Source organism: Salvelinus fontinalis, chromosome 12, assembly GCF_029448725.1.
Source record: "Salvelinus fontinalis isolate EN_2023a chromosome 12, ASM2944872v1, whole genome shotgun sequence".
Taxonomy (NCBI): domain Eukaryota; kingdom Metazoa; phylum Chordata; class Actinopteri; order Salmoniformes; family Salmonidae; genus Salvelinus; species Salvelinus fontinalis.
In genome coordinates this window covers 31,375,908-31,395,856 of record NC_074676.1, presented here as the reverse complement: position 1 = coordinate 31,395,856, position 19,949 = coordinate 31,375,908, and the positions used below count along the sequence as shown (strand labels likewise).

Genomic DNA, 19,949 nt, shown 5'->3' with positions numbered 1-19,949 from the left:
CGTGTGAGCTTGTGTGTGTGTTTTGTGTGTGTGTGTGTGTGTGTGTGTGGGTGTATGCTGCACATAATGTTTTTTTCCCCCTCACCAGAGAAGAATATTATACACATAATGTGGGCCAGACATGTCTTTGCAGTACTCTATATACACCGTGTTGTCAGTCATCTCTATCAGCATTCCCATGTGAATCCGTAAAGCTTTTATGTTGATCAGAGGCAGACAGTTGAGTATGCAGCCTATTATATCAGTCATAGTTATTGGGTGATAGTAACTCTCTATGGTCATCAGTGAACCCAAGATTGTCTGTCTGAAGGTACAGTATGTCTCTGTGAGTGTAAATCTATGCATTCCCATTAGAAATAAGCATTTGTATGTTTCAGGAACATGACATTGAGACTCCTTATGGGATGCTTCACGTGGTGATCCGTGGTGCACCCAAAGGAAACAAGCCTGCCATCCTCACCTACCACGATGTTGGGCTTAACCGTGAGTACACATTGTCCCTCTACCTGTGTGTGTGTGTGTGTGTGTGTGTGTGTGTGTCTGTGTGTGTGTGTGTGTGTGTGTGTGTGTGTGTGTGTGTGTGTGTGTGTGTGTGTGTGTGTGTGTGTGTGTGTGTGTGTGTGTGTGTGTGTGTGTGTGTGTGTGCGCATGTGTGTTTTGTGGGTGTGCTCCATGTGTGCGTGATCATATCTGTGTTGCACCATCATCAGTCACACAACAGTGACCTGCAGCTGGTTCCAGGAAGCATCTCTCCACACTTCCTCAGAGTGTTGTTCATGGTGTGACCTGGCAGAGATATCTGTGGAGCTGTCAGCCTGTTATCTGAGGTGATAATGGGACTCCATTCTGGGAGCTATACCATTCCCTGACAGCCATCCCACTGCAGAGTGCAGACAGACAGTATGAATCTCTCTCTACCTTTAAGGGTCTATTAGACTACTGTACCAAACAAGTATGCGGACACACAGCAGTGTTCTAGAATATTGGACCATCGCCATTCTTACTTTTCAAAGTGAAAAGCTCAAGCAATTTCTCCAACAATCAACACATTCAAATGAAGAGGACACGTACCAGAGACGCGTTGGTTTGGAATTGTAGGGAGGTGCATGTTCGTGCTGTACGTCTCCCGCAGATGGTGGTCTCAGAGCATGTAGCTACAGTATGTTACAATCGGATGCCAGACGCTTTACCCAGAATGTCTGTTTCTACCTCCCCACAGAGCCTGCTCGTTAGCTCCTCTAATTGGTGGATGGGGACGACTTTTCAATGTTGCTGCAGTTTGCAGGGTGTCTTGTCAGTGGTCAGAATGACTCATAGATACAAAACACAATATTTATTCTGCATTACAACAAATTTACATTACCAGTTAACTGCAATTTGAAATACATTCCCACAAAAAATCCAGTGTGTCTATTGAAATTGCCAACACAACCTGCATTCCACAAGATAACACTGTCGGTCAGAGTGGTCAATAATTCAATAAAGGAGTGGATAATTGAATGATGATGGAGAGAGAAAAAGAGAAATAGCAACAGGAAGGGAGGGAGAGGGAGAAATGTAGGTCAGAAAAACATCCCTATCATGCAGTGTTAAAGCGAGGGGAGGGAGGGAGGGCTGGAAGGCAGGCAGGGTGGGGTTGTTGTTGGGGGATGGTCAGAATTGCGGGGCTGTAGATCAGCTGCCTGCCTCCCTCCTTCCCTCTGCAGCTGCAGCTGGGGCTATTAGTATGCACTGCCAGGAACCACAGCTCTGCAGCCTGACTCAGTCTACACAGATGTAGGAGGAAGGGTGAGGGGAGAGGAGAGGGGAGAGAACAGGGGAGAGGACAGTGGAGAGAATGAGATAGAATAGAGGAGACCCTGGCCTATATATGGCTCTGTTACTCCTGTACTGTGTCCTTCTGCTGTGCTGGGGAGGAGATGGGTCAAGTTTCCACAGGGAGACAATACGCCTGTGGAGGATGAAGATTAATGGTCTTCTATTGCCCTATTGCTGACTGTGTGTGGGCGAATCAGAATCACCTCGCTGCCATTGCTGCCAGATAAATTCAATAGCACAGAACACACCAGCTTCATCCCATTTAAGCTTTTTAATTTCTGTCCGGTTATTGGTTAATTAGCCTGTGTAATGATGTTTGTTGGTTTTTGATGAGATGGCATTAATGTCTCAGTGTTTTTATCACCTTCTTAGCTCAATGGAGTAGAACAGTGGTGTTTTTGACTGACTCACCACAAACAGAAGACAAGAAGGACATCAGTGGTGGTGGGAGGGGGGAAACAGAGCTGTTGATATCAGAGTTGTTGATATAAGAGTTGTTGATATAAGAGTTGTTGATATTAGAGTTGTTGATATCAGAGTTGTTGATATAAGAGTTGTTGATATCAGAGTTGTTGATATAAGAGTTGTTGATATCAGGGTTGTTGATATAAGAGTTGTTGATATAAGAGTTGTTGATATCAGTGTTGTTGATATAATAGTTGTTGATATCAGAGTTGTTGATATAAGAGTTGTTGATATCAGAGTTGTTGATATCAGAGATGTTGATATAAGAGTTGTTGATATAAGAGTTGTTGATATTAGAGTTGTTGATATCAGAGTTGTTGATATAAGAGTTGTTGATATAAGAGTTGTTGATATCAGAGTTGTTGATATCAGAGTTGTTGATATAAGAGTTGTTGATATAAGAGTTGTTGATATCAGAATTGTTGATATCAGAGTTGTTGATATAAGAGTTGTTGATATAAGAGTTGTTGATATAAGAGTTGTTGATATCAGAGTTGTTGATATAACAGTTGTTGATATCAGAGTTGTTGATATCAGAGTTGTTGATATAAGAGTTGTTGATATAAGAGTTGTTGATATAAGAGTTGTTGATATAAGAGTTGTTGATATCAGAGTTGTTGATATAACAGTTGTTGATATAAGAGTTGTTGATATCAGAGTTGTTGATATAAGAGTTGTTGATATCAGAGTTGTTGATATAAAAGTTGTTGATATCAGAGTTGTTGATATCAGAGTTGTTGATATAAGAGTTGTTGATATAAGAGTTGTTGATATAAGAGTTGTTGATATCAGAGTAGTTGTTATAAGAGTTGTTGATATAAGAGTTGTTGATATCAGAGTTGTTGATATCAGAGTTGTTGATATAAGAGTTGTTGATATAAGAGTTGTTGATATAAGAGTTGTTGATATAAGAGTTGTTGATATCAGAGTTGTTGATATCAGAGTTGTTGATACGATTGCAGATTTTCAGAGGTACTATATAAATGTTAAATGTCACATCACATCTATTCTCCCTGCTGACAGGGTAGCAATGGCACAGATGGCCACCTTCAAGGTTCTCTCTCTTTAATGCATATTTCATGTGTTTCGCCTCTCTGTCTCTCCCTCTGTCTCTGCCCTCCACAGACAAGCTGTGCTTTAACAGCTTCTTCCACAATGAGGACATGCAGGAGATCACCAAGCACTTTGTGGTGTGTCATGTGGATGCTCCTGGACAGCAGATTGGAGCCTCTCAGATGCCACAGGGGTAATATATAGTACCTCCACATTCACATGCACACACGTTAGACACACAGACACACACACACAAGCGTGTACACACACACATGAGAATTCTTGCACACACACACGTATACGCAAGTATGCATGTTTCCTTACACCTCTGTTGTTGTATTGCATTGACTGGAATATGCACATAGACAGTCATTTCTACAGTGATGTCTCTCTCTGCCATGTCACTGTTTAACTAAAGGATTCACCTCACCTCTCCACAGGTACCAGTACCCCACCATGGACCAGCTGGCAGGCATGCTGCCCAGCGTAGTGCAGCACTTTGGGTGAGTGGGCCTCCAATTCCTTTCTCTCCTAGTAAACAGTACATTCATCATCCATCCAAAAGGGTTATTCTGCTGTCCCCATAGGAGAACCCTTTTTGGTTCCATGTAGAACCCTCTGTGTAAAGGGTTCTACATGGAACTCAAAAGGGTTCTACCTGGAACCAAAAGGGTTCCACCTGGAACCAAACAGTGTTATTCAGAGGGTTCTCCTATGGGGACAGCCGAAGAACCCTTTTAGGTTCTAGATTGCACCTTTTTTTTCTAAGAGTGTATAGTTGAACTTTGAATGAATTAATACTACTGATAAACCTTTAAAGTAATTCAAACCATTCTAATATTCCAGATTCAAGAGCATTTTGGGCATTGGAGTTGGAGCAGGCGCCTACATCCTGGCCAAATTTGCTGTAAGTTATTCCCTGTTATTGTTCTTTACTTGTCCATATATTTCATATTTGTGTTGCCTGATGAACCCAGGTGTATCTAACATAACAGACCCCTGCTCTGCTCTGTCCTCAGCTGATCTTCCCTGACCTGGTGGAGGGCCTGGTGCTGCTCAACATCGACCCCAACGGGAAGGGCTGGATCGACTGGGCCACCGGCAAGGTAGCAGACACTGCACTTATGTGGCAAACACGTAAACATAGTTACCTTTAAAACAGCCATTTTATCCCAACTATCAAAATGGCTGCTCTTGTTGCAATGGGTGCAAGGAAATAATATATCTTTCATCCTCCCTCTCCCTCTCCCTCTCCCTCTCCCTCTCCCTCTCCCTCTCCCTCTCACTCTCCCTCTCACTCTCCCTCTCCAGCTGTCTGGTCTCACCAGTGCTCTTCCAGACACTGTGCTGCCCCACCTCTTTAGCCAGGTGAGCTCTCAATCCAGATAAATCATTACCCACCTACAACATTTTGTGGCAACACATGGTACTACATACAACAACAACACTAGCCTACGGGGTTTTTATGCTCATAAACCTTTCAGAGACACCAGTCTCTCAGTCTACCTGTGCTAATAGTTGATTGGTGTACAGGAGGAGCTGATGAACAACACAGAGCTGGTCCAGAGTTACCGTCAACAGATCAACAACACTGTCAACCAGGTCAACCTGCAGCTCTTCTGGAACATGTACAACAGGTAACACACACACACACAAACACAACTTCAGACTGTGTGTGTGTGTGGCAGATGGGAAGAGTTCTATATTCTGTGAGAGAATGTAAGCAGTGTGTCTCACAGTTTTCTTCTCCTTCTCAGCCGTAGGGATCTGGAGATGAACCGCACCGGGACCATCATCAATGCCAAGACACTGAAGTGAGTCTCTCTACTACACTAGACAATTATCCATGGTCCTTCATGTCATTGGCGAATACTGTTTAAGTACCCTTATCATTCATAACAGGTTACTTGGGATTTGCCATGTTTACTGTTTGTGTATGTGTGTTGGTGTTGTTTGCTGATCTGTGCTCTATGTTTCCAGGTGCCCCGTGATGCTGGTTGTTGGTGACAATGCTCCAGCTGAGGAGGGAGTGGTGAGTCCTCTTCCTTCTACACCTTCTCTCCATTTCTATCTCTTCCTTCTTTACCACCTACTCCCTCACTCCCTGTCTCATCTCCCTCCCTACCTGCTCTCCTGCACCCCCCCCCCTGCTGTTTTTGCCCTCACTGATGTTTGCCCTCACTGATGTTTGCCCTCACTGATGTTTGCCCTCACTGATGTTTGCCCTCACTGATGTTTGCCCTCACTGAGGGAAACAGAAGTAGGTCAGTAAATTGAGGAAATATTTAATGATGGGGGGAGGGGATGGGAAGGGGAGAGTAGAATGAGAGGTTATACAACCTAGTTAGGGAGGGAGAGTGAAAGAGCGGGAGGGAGGGATATCAAAAACAGACGGAGGAGGTGGGGTGAGGGAGAGAGAGATATGAAGACAGAGATGAAAAACAGAGAGAGATAGAGAGACAGACAGAGAGAGAGAGAGAGAGAGAGACAGAGAGAGAGAGAGACACAGAGAGAGAGAGAGAGAGAGAGAGAGAGAGAGAGAGAGAGAGAGAGAGAGAGAGACACAGAGAGAGAGAGAGGTGACAGCATTCCCTCCCCCATATGCCCCCCTAGACACAACTATGACAACATAACCAACAAAAACGGGTCACAACTCCTGCAGCTCTGTCGCACGCTGGGTATGTACATAGTCAATGGTAGGCTTCGAGGGGACTCCTATGGCAGGTACACCTATAGCTCATCTCTTGGCAGTAGCACTGTAGACTACTTTATCACTGACCTCAACCCAGAGTCTCTCAGAGCGTTCACAGTCAGCCCACTGACACCCCTATCAGATCACAGCAAAATTACAGTCTACTTGAACAGAGCAATACTCAATCATGAGGCATCAAAGCCAAAGGAACTGAGTAACATTAAGAAATGCTATAGATGGAAGGAATGCAGTTTGGAAACCTACCAAAAAACAATTAGGCAACAGCAAATCCAATCCCTTTTAGACAACTTCCTGGGTAAAACGTTCCACTGCAATAGTGAAGGTGTAAACTTGGCAGTAGAAAATCTTAACAGTATATTTGACCTCTCAGCTTCCCTATCAAATCTAAAAATCTCAAAAAGAAAACCGAAGAAAATGAACAACAATGACAAATGGTTTGATGAAGAATGCAAAAATCTAAGAAAGAAATTGAGAAACCTGTCCAACCAAAAACATAGAGACCCGGAAAACCTGAGTCTACGCCTTCACTATGGTGAATCACTAAAACAATACAGAAATACACTACGGAAAAAGAAGGAACAGCATGTCAGAAATCAGCTCAATGTAATTGAAGAATCGATAGACTCTAACCAATTCTGGGAAAATTGGAAAACACTAAAAAAACAACAACACGAAGAATTATCTATCCAAAATGGAGATGTATGGGTAAACCACTTCTCCAATCTTTTTGGCTCTATAACAAAGAATAAAGAACAAAAACATATACATGATCAAATACAAATCCTAGAATCAACTATTAAAGACTACCAGAACCCACTGGATTCTCCAATTACCTTGAATGAGTTACAGGACAAAATAAAAACCCTCCAACCCAAAAAGGCCTGTGGTGTTGATGGTATCCTTAATGAAATGATCAAATATACAGACAACAAATTCCAATTGGCTATACTAAAACTCTTTAACATCGTCCTTAGCTCTGGCATCTTCCCCAATATTTGGAACCAAGGACTGATCACCCCAATCCACAAAAGTGGAGACAAATTTGACCCCAATAACTACCGTGGAATATGCGTCAACAGTAACCTTGGTAAAATACTCTGCATTATCATTAACAGCAGACTCGTACATTTCCTCAATGAACACAATGTACTGAGCAAATGTCAAATTGGCTTTTTACCAGATTACCGTACAACAGACCATGTATTCACCCTACAAACCCTAATTGACAACCAAACAAACCAAAACAAAGGCAAAGTCTTCTCATGCTTTGTTGATTTCAAAAAAGCCTTCGACTCAATTTGGCATGAGGGTCTGCTATACAAATTGATGGAAAGTGGTGTTGGGGGTAAAACATACGACATTATAAAATCCATGTACACAAACAACAAGTGTGCGGTTAAAATTGGCAAAAAACACACACATTTCTTCACACAGGGTCGTGGGGTGAGACAGGGATGCAGCTTAAGCCCCACCCTGTTCAACATATATATCAACGAATTGGCGCGGGCACTAGAACAGTCTGCAGCACCCGGTCTCACCCTACTAGAATCCGAAGTCAAATGTCTACTGTTTGCTGATGATCTGGTGCTTCTGTCACCAACCAAGGAGGGCCTACAGCAGCACCTAGATCTTCTGCACAGATTCTGTCAGACCTGGGCCCTGACAGTAAATCTCAGTAAGACCAAAATAATGGTGTTCCAAAAAAGGTCCAGTCGCCAGGACCACAAATTCCATCTAGACACCGTTGCCCTAGAGCACACAAAAAACTATACATACCTCGGCCTAAACATCAGCGCCACAGGTAACTTCCACAAAGCTGTGAACGATCTGAGAGACAAGGCAAGAAGGGCATTCTATGCCATCAAAAGGAACATAAATTTCAACATACCAATTAGGATCTGGCTAAAAATACTTGAATCTGTCATAGAGCCCATTGCCCTTTATGGTTGTGAGGTCTGGGGTCCGCTCACCAACCAAGATTTCACAAAATGGGGCAAACACCAAATTGAGACTCTGCACGCAGAATTCTGCAAAAATATCCTCCGTGTACAACGTAGAACACCAAATAATGCATGCAGAGCAGAATTAGGCCGATACCCACTAATTATCAAAATCCAGAAAAGAGCCGTTAAATTCTACAACCACCTAAAAGGAAGCGATTCCCAAACCTTCCATAACAAAGCCATCACCTACAGAGAGATGAACCTGGAGAAGAGTCCCCTAAGCAAGCTGGTCCTAGGGCTCTGTTCACAAACACAAACACACCCCACAGAGCCCCAGGACAACAGCACAATTAGACCCAAACAAATCATGAGAAAACAAAAAGATAATTACTTGACATATTGGAAAGAATTAACAAAAAAACAGAGCAAACTAGAATGCTATTTGGCCCTAAACAGAGAGTACACAGTGGCAGAATACCTGACCACTGTGACTGACCCAAACTTAAGGAAAGCTTTGACTATGTACAGACTCAGTGAGCATAGCCTTGCTATTGAGAAAGGCCGCCGTAGGCAGACATGGCTCTCAAGAGAAGACAGGCTATGTGCTCACTGTCCACAAAATGAGGTGGAAACTGAGCTGCACTTTCTAACCTCCTGCCCAATGTATGACCATATTAGAGACACATATTTCCCTCAGATTACACAGTTCCACAAAGAATTCGAAAACAAATCCAATTTTGATAAACTCCCATATCTACTGGGTGAAATTCCACAGTGTGCCATCAGAGCAGCAAGATTTGTGACCTGTTGTCACAAGAAAAGGGCAACCAGTGAAGAACAAACACCATTGTAAATACAACCCATATTTATGGCTATTTATTTTAACCTGTGTGCTTTAACCATTCGTACATTGCTACAACACCGTATATATATATAATATGACATTTGTAATGTCTTTATTGTTTTGAAACTTCTGTATGTGTAATGTTTACTGTTAATTTGTATTGTTTGTTTCACTTTTGTGTATTGCTACCTCACTTGCTTTGGCAATGTTAACACATGTTTCCCATGCCAATAAAGCCCCTTGAATTGAATTGAATTGAGAGAGAGAGACACAGAGAGAGAGAGAGAGAGACACACAGAGAGAGAGAGACACACACACACACACAGAGAGAGCGACACAGAGAGGGAGAGAGAGATATGAAGACAGAGATGAAAAACAGAGAGAGAGAGAGACACAGAGAGACACAGAGAGACACAGAGAGACACAGAGAGAGAGAGAGAGAGAGAGAGAGAGAGAGAGAGAGAGAGAGAGAGACAGAGCGAGAGAGAGAGAGAGAGAGAGAGAGAGAGAGAGAGAGAGAGAGAGAGAGAGAGAGAGAGAGAGACACAGAGAGACACAGAGAGACACAGAGAGAGAGAGAGACACAGAGAGAGACACACACAGAGAGAGAGAGAGAGAGAGAGAGAGAGAGACACACAGAGAGAGAGAGAGACACACACACACACAGAGAGAGCGACACAGAGAGAGAGAGAGACACAGAGAGAGAGAGACACACAGAGATTGAGACACACACACACACACACACAGAGAGCGACACAGAGAGAGAGATTAAAAACAGATGGAGGTCACTAATATTTCATGCTATTTGATGTGAAGAACCCTGCTGCTCATTTCAACTTGAGAGAGAGAGAGGGAGAAAGAGGATAGAGGGTCAGGGACCTGTTTTGACCTAGAAAGCCATCTCTCCATTTCTTTGTTATTGTTCTGAGAGATGGGTGGGTGCCAGCGCACATCTGTACACACCCCTGGCTGTGACTTCGCAGCCTCAAATGTGTGTTGAAATGACTCATCACTGCAGCAGACTGCATTATCTGGGTCATCCCTCCCTCCCCACTCCCCCGACTCCCTCCAAGCGTCTCTTCCATTCACAACATCTACATGCCTGAAATCCTATTGATTTCATGTTTTTTTAAATCTGAGAATATTAATATCCAAGCACCTTGGACCTCATCGTTTAATATGGTGTTGTTTTTCTCAAGGTCGAATGCAATTCCAAACTTGACCCAACCAACACCACCTTCTTAAAGGTATGAGTGCAAAGTAATGTTGAAGATTATTCATCTTTATTGGATTGTCTTTATTGATTCAAATAATTCATTAATTAGTTAATGAATTAGATTGTACATGCTGTAGTTTGTTAAACCATTTGAAGTAAAGATATTATATATTACTAACTATGGTTGTGTTCCTGTTGTCCCCTTCAGATGGCTGACTCTGGTGGACTCCCTCAGCTCACACAGGTCAGAACACTGCCTTCAGATGGCTCTTTCCATCTTCTCATTTAACATTAAAATACTTCTTCCTCTCTGCCCCATTTCCCCTTTACTTTCTCTAGTTTCTCTTCTGACACAACTCTCAGATGACCCCTAACTTCCTCTTTAAAATGCCCCTCAACCTCTACATGGTGCCTCCCTGTAACCCTCTACCGACCCTCATGTTCCTTTCTTATAAAACGTCCTGCCACCATGAGATGGTTTTCTATATAGGACTCACCACAGCACTCCTCAGAAGTCATTGACCTCATCTGGGGTCAGGGTTACACAGAGTCTAAGCAGGTCAAGTTGCTTACCATATTCTCCTTGTTGTTTTATAGCCTGGAAAACTGTCCGAAGCATTCAAGTACTTCCTCCAGGGGATGGGCTACAGTAAGTATCTAGAACCAGATTACAATAATTTGTCACATATGAGTGAGTGTATGAGACTGTGTGTGGGGGTTTGTGGTCTCTCAGAAACAATGCATCACTACCTTGATTGAGTTTATCCTGTCTGGCTCTGGCGTTCCGTTAGCGGAACTCCTCCCACATTCCACTGAAAAGGCAGAGCGCGAAATTCAAAATATATTTTTTAGAAATATTTATCTTTCACACATTAACAAGTCCAATACAGCAAATGAAAGATACACATCTTGTGAATCCAGTCAACATGTCCGATTTTTTAAATGTTTTACAGCGAAAACACCACATATATTTATGTTAGCTCACCACCAAATACAAAAAAGGACAGACATTTTTCACAGCACAGGTAGCATGCACAAAGCCAACCTAATTAACCAAGGACCAACCAAACTAACCAAGAAACAACTTCATCAGATGACAGTCTTATAACATGTTATACAATAAATCTATGTTTTGTTTGAAAAATGTGCATATTTGAGGTATAAATCAGTTTTACATTGCAGCTACAATCACAGCTACCGTCAGAAATAGAACCGAAGCAGCCAGAGTAATTACAGACACCAACGTCAAATACCTAAATACTCATCATAAAACATTTCTGAAAAATCGATGGTGTACAGCAAATTAGAGACAAACATCTTGTGAATCCAGCCAATATTTCAGATTTTTTAAGTGTTTTACAGCGAAAACACAATATAGCATTATATTAGCTTACTACAATAGCCTACCACACTACCGCATTCATTCATCAAGGCACGTTAGCGATAGCAATAGGCACGTTACCGATAGGGAATAAACCAGCAAAAGATATTAATTTTCACTAACCTTCATAAACCTTCATTAGATGACAGTCCTATAACATCAGGTTATACATACACTTATGTTTTGTTCGAAAATTTGCATATTTAGAGCTGAAATCAGTGGTTATACATTGTGCTAACGTAGCATCTTTTTCCCAGAATGTGTGGATATTTTTATCACACTCCAACTATTCTGACCAAATAACTATTCATAAACATTACTAGAAAATACATGTTGTATAGGAAATGGTAGATACACTAGTTCTTAATGCAATCGCCGTGTTCGAATTCTAAAAATAACTTCATTACGATATGCAGTTTACGTTATGGCGAGAGAGTACCCAAAACCTGGCCGCAAACGACTAGTACAACATGTTCGACAGATATATGAAATTGCATCATAAAATGGGTCCTACTTTTGATGATCTTTCATCAGAATGTTGTACAAGTTGTCCTTTGTCGGGAACAATCGTTGTTTGGATTTAGAATGTCCTCTTCTCCAGTCAATTAGCACGGAAAGCTAGCAAAGTGGCGCTAAGCTCTCCTTCCTGAACAAAGGCACACAACGCAACACGCCTAACGTCCCGAATAAATTTCAATAATCTAATAAAACTATATTGAAAAAACATACTTTACGATGATATTGTCACATGTATCAAATAAAATCAAAGCCGGAGATATTAGTCGTCCATAACGACAGCTTATCAGAAGGCAAATCCAGGTCCCTTCACGCGCTCTCCAGAAAACAGGAAACTGGTGACACGTCATGCCGAGAGCTATTATTCGACCCCAGATAAAGTTATTCACTCCATTTCTTCTCTCACTGCCTGTCGGCATCTAGTGGAAGACGTATGAAGTGCATGTATTCTAATATATATCAAGGACATTAATAGGCAGGCCCTAGAACAGTGCATCGATTTCAGATTTTCCACTTCCTGTCAGGAAGTTTGCTGCAAAAGGAGTTCTGTTTTACTCACAGATATAATTCAAACGGTTTTAGAAACTAGAGAGTGTTTTCTATCCAATAGTAATAATAATATGCATATTGTACGAGCAAGAATTGAGTACGAGGCCGTTTAAATTGGGCACGATTTTGCCCCAAAGTGAAAACAGCGCCCTCTGTCCTCAACAGGTTATCTCTCCATACTGTACCTTAGAAATACATTGTTATTCCCCCTTGTGTGTTTTAATCCTCTGTTTAGACACTGTCTTTATGTTGCGTTGTTCTGAATGGGAGATTGTGTTCTGACTGTGTTGTGAATATGTTGTGAATACAGTATCTTCTTTGGTTTGGTGTGATGTCTATTGCAGGGACCTGTTGTGTTAATCTTGCCCTCTGTTTTCCTGCCTTCTCTCAGTTGCGTATGTGAAGGATCGGAGGTTGAGTGGAGGGCCAGGTACTTCCTGTTTGCTGTTCACCTCTGACCTCTGATCTCCTCTCTTTTTCCCCTACATGTGCAGTGATGATGCTCTGATCACATATCTGCCTTTTGAATTATTATAAAATGTTCTTTGTGTTAGCGCTTGATTTCTGGTCTTTGGCAAACTTATTAAAGATTTTATTACATTTTGTATTTATTTTCCAAATTTCGTTTTTCCTCAGCCTAAGGAAAAATATGCTATTGCTACTTTCTCCCCATCCCTGCCATTGCATTCCCTATCTTGCTCTTTGCATGGCATACAGTTAATTATGATCCAATGTTGAACACTCATTGACACATTGTAGTGTCCAAGTGAAGCAACTTTTTGAGAAATATTTGCATGGAAACGACTAGCATAGAACTTGTCATATTTTAAATGGAGAATTATAGCCAATAGGCATGTTTTGAAGTACCTGCCTTTACTGCAGCTAAATGGATGAGCATATGCACTGGGATGATGTGCCTCAATGGAAAACATACCTTCAGACAGAGCTCCCAAAGTGTTAGAACTGCTACTTCCCAAGTTGAAGATTTTTGGTAATTGTTACGCAAGGTTCATGTTTTCCATACAATAAAATGGTCATAGCTCTACTCTAAGACAATTGCAAAGTCTTCACAGATAAGTTCAGGAGCAGGATAACGCTTGCAGGAGGACGAGCTGACGGAGATCAACTCCTCTGCAGCGTTCAGACTTTCCTCACAGTCCCACTGCATGGTCCTGCTGTACTGTAGCAGGGGGAATGTGTCTGCATGCAGAGTTGCAGGCACATGTTGATGGCTTTACAGAAACTCTCAAGCATCCATAGCTAGCAGGAATGTTTGTTACAGCTAGCTGCCTTGCCGCACTAGCGGCTTGGGTGTTACTTTTCAGTTTACACATTGGCATGTTGTTCCATTTCTCCCAGTGGTTAGCTCATATTGACTTAGCTTTGCCATTGTTTAAATGCAAATATTGTCTTCCCCTCTTTTGTTCTTTCTTTCTTTCTCTCCCTCCATCATCCATCCATCCATCCATCCATCCCTCTCTCTCTCTCTCTCTCTCTCTCTCTCTCTCTCTCTCTCTCTCTCTTTCTCTCAGTGCCCTCTGCCAGTATGACCCGTCTGGCCCGCTCCCGGACGGCCTCCCTGACCAGTGGCAGCTCCATTGAGAGCTCTCGTATCCGGGGTTTTACACACTCTGACAGCAATGAGGGCCAGGTCAGCCATACCATGGAGGTGTCTTGCTGAACCCCCACACACACACAGACAGACATGGGTTGGAGATAGGGACGGATAGAGAGCGAGAGAGGGAGGGAGAGAGGGAGAGAGAGAGAGAGAGAGAGAGTGAGAGGGAGAGAGAGAGAGAGAGAGAGAGAGAGAGAGAGAGAGAGAGAGAGAGAGAGAGAGAGAGAGAGAGAGAGAGAGTGAGAGAGAGTGAGTGAGAGAAAGTGAGTGAGTGAGTGAGAGAGAGTGAGTGAGAGTGAGAGAGTGAGTGAGAGTGAGAGAGTGAGTGAGAGTGAGAGAGTGAGAGAGTGAGAGAGTGAGAGAGAGAGAGAGAGAGAGAGAGAGAGAGAGAGAGAGAGAGAGAGAAATATAGGAGTATCTACTTTTAAATGGTTGGTGGAGGATGTCTTCTATCTATCTCTCTATGTCTTTGTTGTAGTATTACCCCAAATCCCTCAGTATTTGACAACTTCTGTCACCTCCTCCCCTCATTGTAAAAACTGACACCAACGTATTACTATTTCCCTTAAACTTCGTAAGCCGTTTTGCTTTTGTGTCATTTGTGTTTTGCTCAGTGTCTTCTCCCCCCTTTGCCTTTGCCTTTGACTTTTCCCTGCTCCTCTTGCCCTAAACCTACCCTCCTCCTCCCTCCACTCAGACCATGAGCCCCATCTGCCCCCTGGCACCCCTCCACTCAGGCCCCTCCTACACTCATCCGCTTGTCTGCTGACAATCTCTGTGAGGTGATCAATGATGGTAGTTAAGTGGGTTGTATGTAGTCAGTGAAGGTAGTTGGTCATTGGAGAAAAGACATGCTAGCAAGAGGACATTTTGTTGTAGTTGGTACTATTCATGCTATTTGTCTTGAACAATAAGACAGCAGAGATTATGGGCCTTTGTCTGGGAGGTCCCAGATTTGACAGAAAGCAGCACACAACCTATTATATTTTAGAGAGTTTTACATCACACAGTGGATATGCCTCTCTACCTGAAGGCTGCATCTGTGTCACTTTATAGACTGCTATAAAGTATTCCCACTCCACATCCCATGCCATGTGGTTTTCCCATGGATTGTCATACAGAAGCATACATTTACGTGGTGTGATTCTATATACCCATATAGCCACTAGTAGGAGCATCCATTCCTATATAGTTAGTGTGGCCACGGTCATCTCCACCTCCCCAACATGGAAGTGGTTCTGCTGAGGATCGGTTCTAGGTGGTCTCCCAAATGACAATCACATTTTGACCCAAACCAAACCAGACCTAGGAGCCAAGGCAGAACCCGTTACATCTGAGATGTTCTTCTCTCATGTCAGCACCACAGGACGGGACTACAGCTGGCCTCTCCTTCTACAGCACTCAGCCCTACACAAAGAATATACCAAAGCTACACACACACACACACTTACCTATGAGGGCTGGGCTCTGTAAGGGAACCGAGCCAAAGTATATCGGCACTTCTTGACACAGTAGCACAAAACACACGCGTGCCCACACAAACGTACGCATACACGCAAACACACTGTCAATGTGTCATCACAAAACAAATGAGATTGTATTTACCTCCATACCCATACATAACTTACATAGAGAATCAATATCCTAACATCCCACAGACCTCTTTTTCCCCAATGATATTGAGCTGGATACTGGCCGTTGTGACTGGAGAGGCTAGGTGTGTGCTGCTAGCTGCTGAGGTGGACTACCTATTGACTCAGGCTAGTCCTTTGAGGAACTGGGGTCCCTGACAATTTGCACAGTAATAATTTTCTACATTTTATTTGCATTCGTTATTTTCAGTAACAACTGCTCCCTGTCATCTATTTGAATGTCAATCTCTCTGTTTCCCCCAACAGGGGTGAAGTGGGATAACTACTACCGCAGGGGTGCTTCCTGGGACTGTCTGTAAGGGGCAGGGCTTTTTTGGAGCCCATTGCTCCAAGCTCGGAATGTAGGGCAACCCCCACCCCCAACCCCCTCCAACCAAAACCAAAAGCTTCCCCGCCCCTCACAGACACATCCAGTCACCCCAAAAGGGCTATCAGCTGAGGTCACTTATCTGTTCATAGTGCTGCCTAGCAACAGTGTACCAATGTGCAAGGGACCCCAGGGGGGCTGCAGCGAAGATTGTAGGAAAGAGCGAGGGATGAGGAGAGATTCTATCTGGATGAATGAGGTATTTTCATTTGTGAAGATGCAGAGTGTGAGAGCGATGGGTCTACAAAATGTTCTGAAAGGGGGATAATAGAGGGGTGATAAAACATGTCAAATGGGCTTCGGTGAGAGGATATTGGGACTAGTCAGAACAACAAACAATCCTTTCGACTCCTCCAATCTGTTTGCATGCACCGGAGTGTGATATTCAACGTTGTTTCCATGAATTTTCTCTCTGTAAGACTACTGTTGCTGTCAGCTCTGTGCGGACCTGATTTTGCCCCCTTCCTCAGTCTCAAACATACTGCCTAGGGGGCCCTGAATGTAATTTGTCCCTTTGAAATGCTGTACAGTATAGTCAAAGTGCCCCCTTCATTAAACCCACCGCCATTACCCCCGAGGGCTTGTACCTGATATCCTTACCACCCTACACCCCAAATCCTTCCACGTCTTCCTTGAGCTGTACATACTCACTGTTTTTAGAACAGGTTAACTGAAAGAGCACTCCAACACTATTGTATTGTGACACATTCCGCATTTTGGTTCCTCTTTAATTGAGTTCCTCTTTTTATATAACAATAGAATTGAGTTATCTGTGGTATTATTGGTCCTCTTGTATTATCATTGCTACAGTATTATTGGTCCTCGTGTATTATCATTGCTACAGTATTATTGATTGATTTATATTGAGGAAAAAGTTGTTTTCTGACTGTTTGGTTTCACAGGAATCTCCCAGCATTGTTTCTGTTCACAGAGATAGTAGGGTTGAATCTTACCTGCTTCGTCATAAAATGTGAAATGTAAAGTTGAAATATATGTACTGTGAGTGGTCTATGTCCATGTATTGAACATGTAATGAAAACAAATAAAAACTGTCAGCATAGTCACATGTTTAATCAATGCATTTCTTTGCAACACTGGTTTTATAAAAAATGATTGACAATGTGTTTTTCTCTTGCTTCCACTGATGCTGGAGGTGGTAAAGATCTGCACACAACAAAATACACACTGTCAAGTTGTATAACGTTTACCCAAAATGAACCTTGTAGGAAACAACCATCGAATCACTGTAGGCATACAGCATTTGGTCAACGGGGCTGTAGTTGAGGGACTGGATGTTGGTGGACATTTTCTTGATCTCCATACCGATGTCATAACGCTCCCGGCCGCTCACAGTATCAAAGGAGTAGAAGATCTCCTCTGCTTCCTTACTCAGGTACCGCGTGGCGTAGAGCACACCGCACGCCATAAATGTGTTGGTCACAGCCCGCTTGTGAGCTGAAGTGGTCCAGGTCCGGCCCAGGGTGGGAGGACTGTCAGGGATCACCTCAGCGAGGATCAGGTTACCAAAGTTATCAGGGGTGCTGTAGATCACCCAGACACCAGACTCATCAGTAGCCAGGTCCATGTCAGTGTAACCATAACAAGCATCCAGATGGCAGAAGTTGAACTTGCTGTTGAACCCAGTACCTTTGGGCAGGCCCATGGTGGTGACTGTTTTTGCTGTGATGTTGAAGCGGCAGACAGCGTCCTTGTTGTAGCAGTTGTAGTAGAGGGCGTCCCCATACATTACAACGTTCGGCCCCTGGATGGTGTTGGTGGTGGGGTTGGAGGAGTGAATCGCCACACTGCCTGGAACACTGACCCCCACAACCAGAGAGCTCAGACTGCTATAAAGTCTCACAAAGTTAGAGAAGACATTGCTTGAAGTCAAAGGCACTATCCAAAACCAGCTCTCCTTCCCTGCAGCAGGTTTGGGGTCGCGACCCCAGGAGCCATAAGTATATGAGGCACCATACTCAGTGACTGAATATGTGTTGGGACCAGTCACGCTCCGGAGGTGTCCCAGGGGACAGTTTCCTACATGAGACACAGAATGAACATGATGACAGTGACACCAGAGTATCAAAAAACTCTTCAAATGCAGAAAGTTTTAGATTTTAAAACAGGCGTTGCTGTGGGAGAAGGCATGAGAAGACGAACCAGGTGCAGGTTCAGGGGGTGGGGCAGTAGGATGGTGGCCGTTCTGGCACTGGTCCAAGTCCCTCCTCAGACGTTTGTTAACCTCCTTTCCCCTGACCACCTGCATGTTGTCAAATGTCTCCAGCTTCCCCATCTCTTCTTTGAGCTCCTGCAGCTGGGAAGAAGCGCACCTGATCATTCCTCAACACATATAATCAAACTGAGCATCGACACTTCTCTACAACACCTCTAAACTCATACTGTATATGGTCGTCATACATGTTCATACAGTATATAATGTAACTATAATGCATTTTTAATCAGATGTGGCATGACCATTGCTAAGGTAAAGTATTTTAGGCAACTTCTTGAGTAAAATTTTGTTTGATCTCCAGTAAGGCTCCTTACCTGTTCAGCAGTATCTGTGTTGAGGCGTTGGTGGCTGTGAGTGGTACTGTTGAGTTTGGCGATGAGGTTCTGGATCTCAGACAGTTCGTTCTCTATGACCTGAAGAGACACCGTCCCATACAGATCCCCATCGTCCTCCTGCTCCAGCACTGAAACATCAGCCTCCAGCTGGGGTAGACGCCTCTTCAGACCCAGCAACAGACCCTCCACCTCCATAGTCTACAGGTGAACAGGAGATACACTCTTTGGATAAAAAGGTACTATGTAGAATCTTAAAGGATTCTTTGGCTGTCCCCACAGGAGAACCCTTTGAAGAACCCTTGTTAGTTCCAGATAGAACCCTTTTGGTTCCAAGTAGAACTGTTTGGGGTTCCATGTAGAACCCTTTCCACAGCATGGAACCCACAATGGTTCTACCTGGAACCAAAAATAGTTCTACCTGGAACCAAAAACGGTTTTACCTGGAACCAAAAAGGCTTCTCAGTTGGGGACAGCAGAATGACCCTTTTATAGGGAACATCCACTATTACTTTATTTACTTTTATACACAATGAAATGTGAAATATCAGAGATCTGTTTCTCACTATTTGTAGTAATTGTTTTAGAGAAAGTGGGAATTTAGAAACAGGATTTTCGAAGCATGTCTCTTACCTGCTGTGGAGTGATGTTTTTAGTGCACTTTGAGGCACTGTTCTCTACAGTCTGCAGCTTGTCATGAGGGAAGGGGTGCTCAGAGTTCTTCAGGTCACACACACAGTCAGTGGGCGAAGACTGGGAGAAATGAGAGCAAACAATATTATAGTACACATCTGCAGAACATTATTGACATTTATTTTTGTAAAGATTTTGCTGTTGCTTATTGTTCCTGCATGTCATATAGAAAACATGTATTCTGGGCTGAGCAGGACAGTGTCCTTACCTGAGGGAGGATGGAGACAAGCCCAGTGAACATCAATGCGAACACCAGAGAGGACTTCATGTTTGGCCAGAGGACAGTGTGGATGTGAGACCAGTTGCTCTACGAACCATGGAAATATGCAAGGGGATCTGTGACTCTCTCTTGTGCAATTCGCCACTAGGCATGTGGTGGGTGGTGCTGAGAAGAATAGCGGTAAGAGAAGAAAAATAGGGAAGAAAAAATGATGAGAATTTCATTTTTGGAGTATGTCTTGTGTGTGGTAAGGAAGAAATCAGGAACGGAAACTAAACATGTTTGTGTGACATGACAGCTACTTCTGTTCAAGAAGACGACAGGAGAGATGATAAC

The 19,949-nt window shown here is 43.3% G+C and overlaps 2 protein-coding genes across 6 annotated transcripts in view; one reads left to right on the top strand and one right to left on the bottom strand.

Moving 5' to 3' along the window:
- The window catches only part of LOC129867178 (protein NDRG4), a 35,993-nt gene extending 18,794 nt beyond the window's left edge, over positions 1-17,199 (top strand). For 3 of the 5 annotated variants that reach the window (XM_055940401.1, XM_055940403.1, XM_055940404.1), the window contains 14 exons: positions 378-483; positions 3,409-3,529; positions 3,777-3,839; positions 4,183-4,243; positions 4,356-4,442; positions 4,648-4,704; positions 4,870-4,973; positions 5,094-5,150; positions 5,317-5,368; positions 10,036-10,083; positions 10,261-10,296; positions 10,650-10,701; positions 12,890-12,928; positions 14,031-17,199. In XM_055940401.1, coding sequence (XP_055796376.1) covers positions 378-483; positions 3,409-3,529; positions 3,777-3,839; positions 4,183-4,243; positions 4,356-4,442; positions 4,648-4,704; positions 4,870-4,973; positions 5,094-5,150; positions 5,317-5,368; positions 10,036-10,083; positions 10,261-10,296; positions 10,650-10,701; positions 12,890-12,928; positions 14,031-14,179 — 1,032 coding nt within the window. In that variant the 3' untranslated portion in view covers positions 14,180-17,199. The remainder of the gene's footprint in view (positions 1-377; positions 484-3,408; positions 3,530-3,776; positions 3,840-4,182; positions 4,244-4,355; positions 4,443-4,647; positions 4,705-4,869; positions 4,974-5,093; positions 5,151-5,316; positions 5,369-10,035; positions 10,084-10,260; positions 10,297-10,649; positions 10,702-12,889; positions 12,929-14,030) is intronic. The other 2 variants (XM_055940402.1, XM_055940405.1) reach the window with 1 other exon arrangement.
- On the bottom strand, positions 17,183-19,728 carry LOC129867177 (olfactomedin-4-like). Its single transcript, XM_055940400.1, has 5 exons — positions 19,602-19,728; positions 19,334-19,453; positions 18,683-18,901; positions 18,296-18,449; positions 17,183-18,172 (listed from the first exon to the last, which is right to left on the bottom strand). Exons 1-5 carry the CDS (start codon positions 19,659-19,661, stop codon positions 17,340-17,342), a joined length of 1,386 nt encoding a protein of 461 aa, XP_055796375.1. The 5' UTR covers positions 19,662-19,728; the 3' UTR covers positions 17,183-17,339.
- Positions 19,729-19,949: the final 221 nt, after the last annotated feature.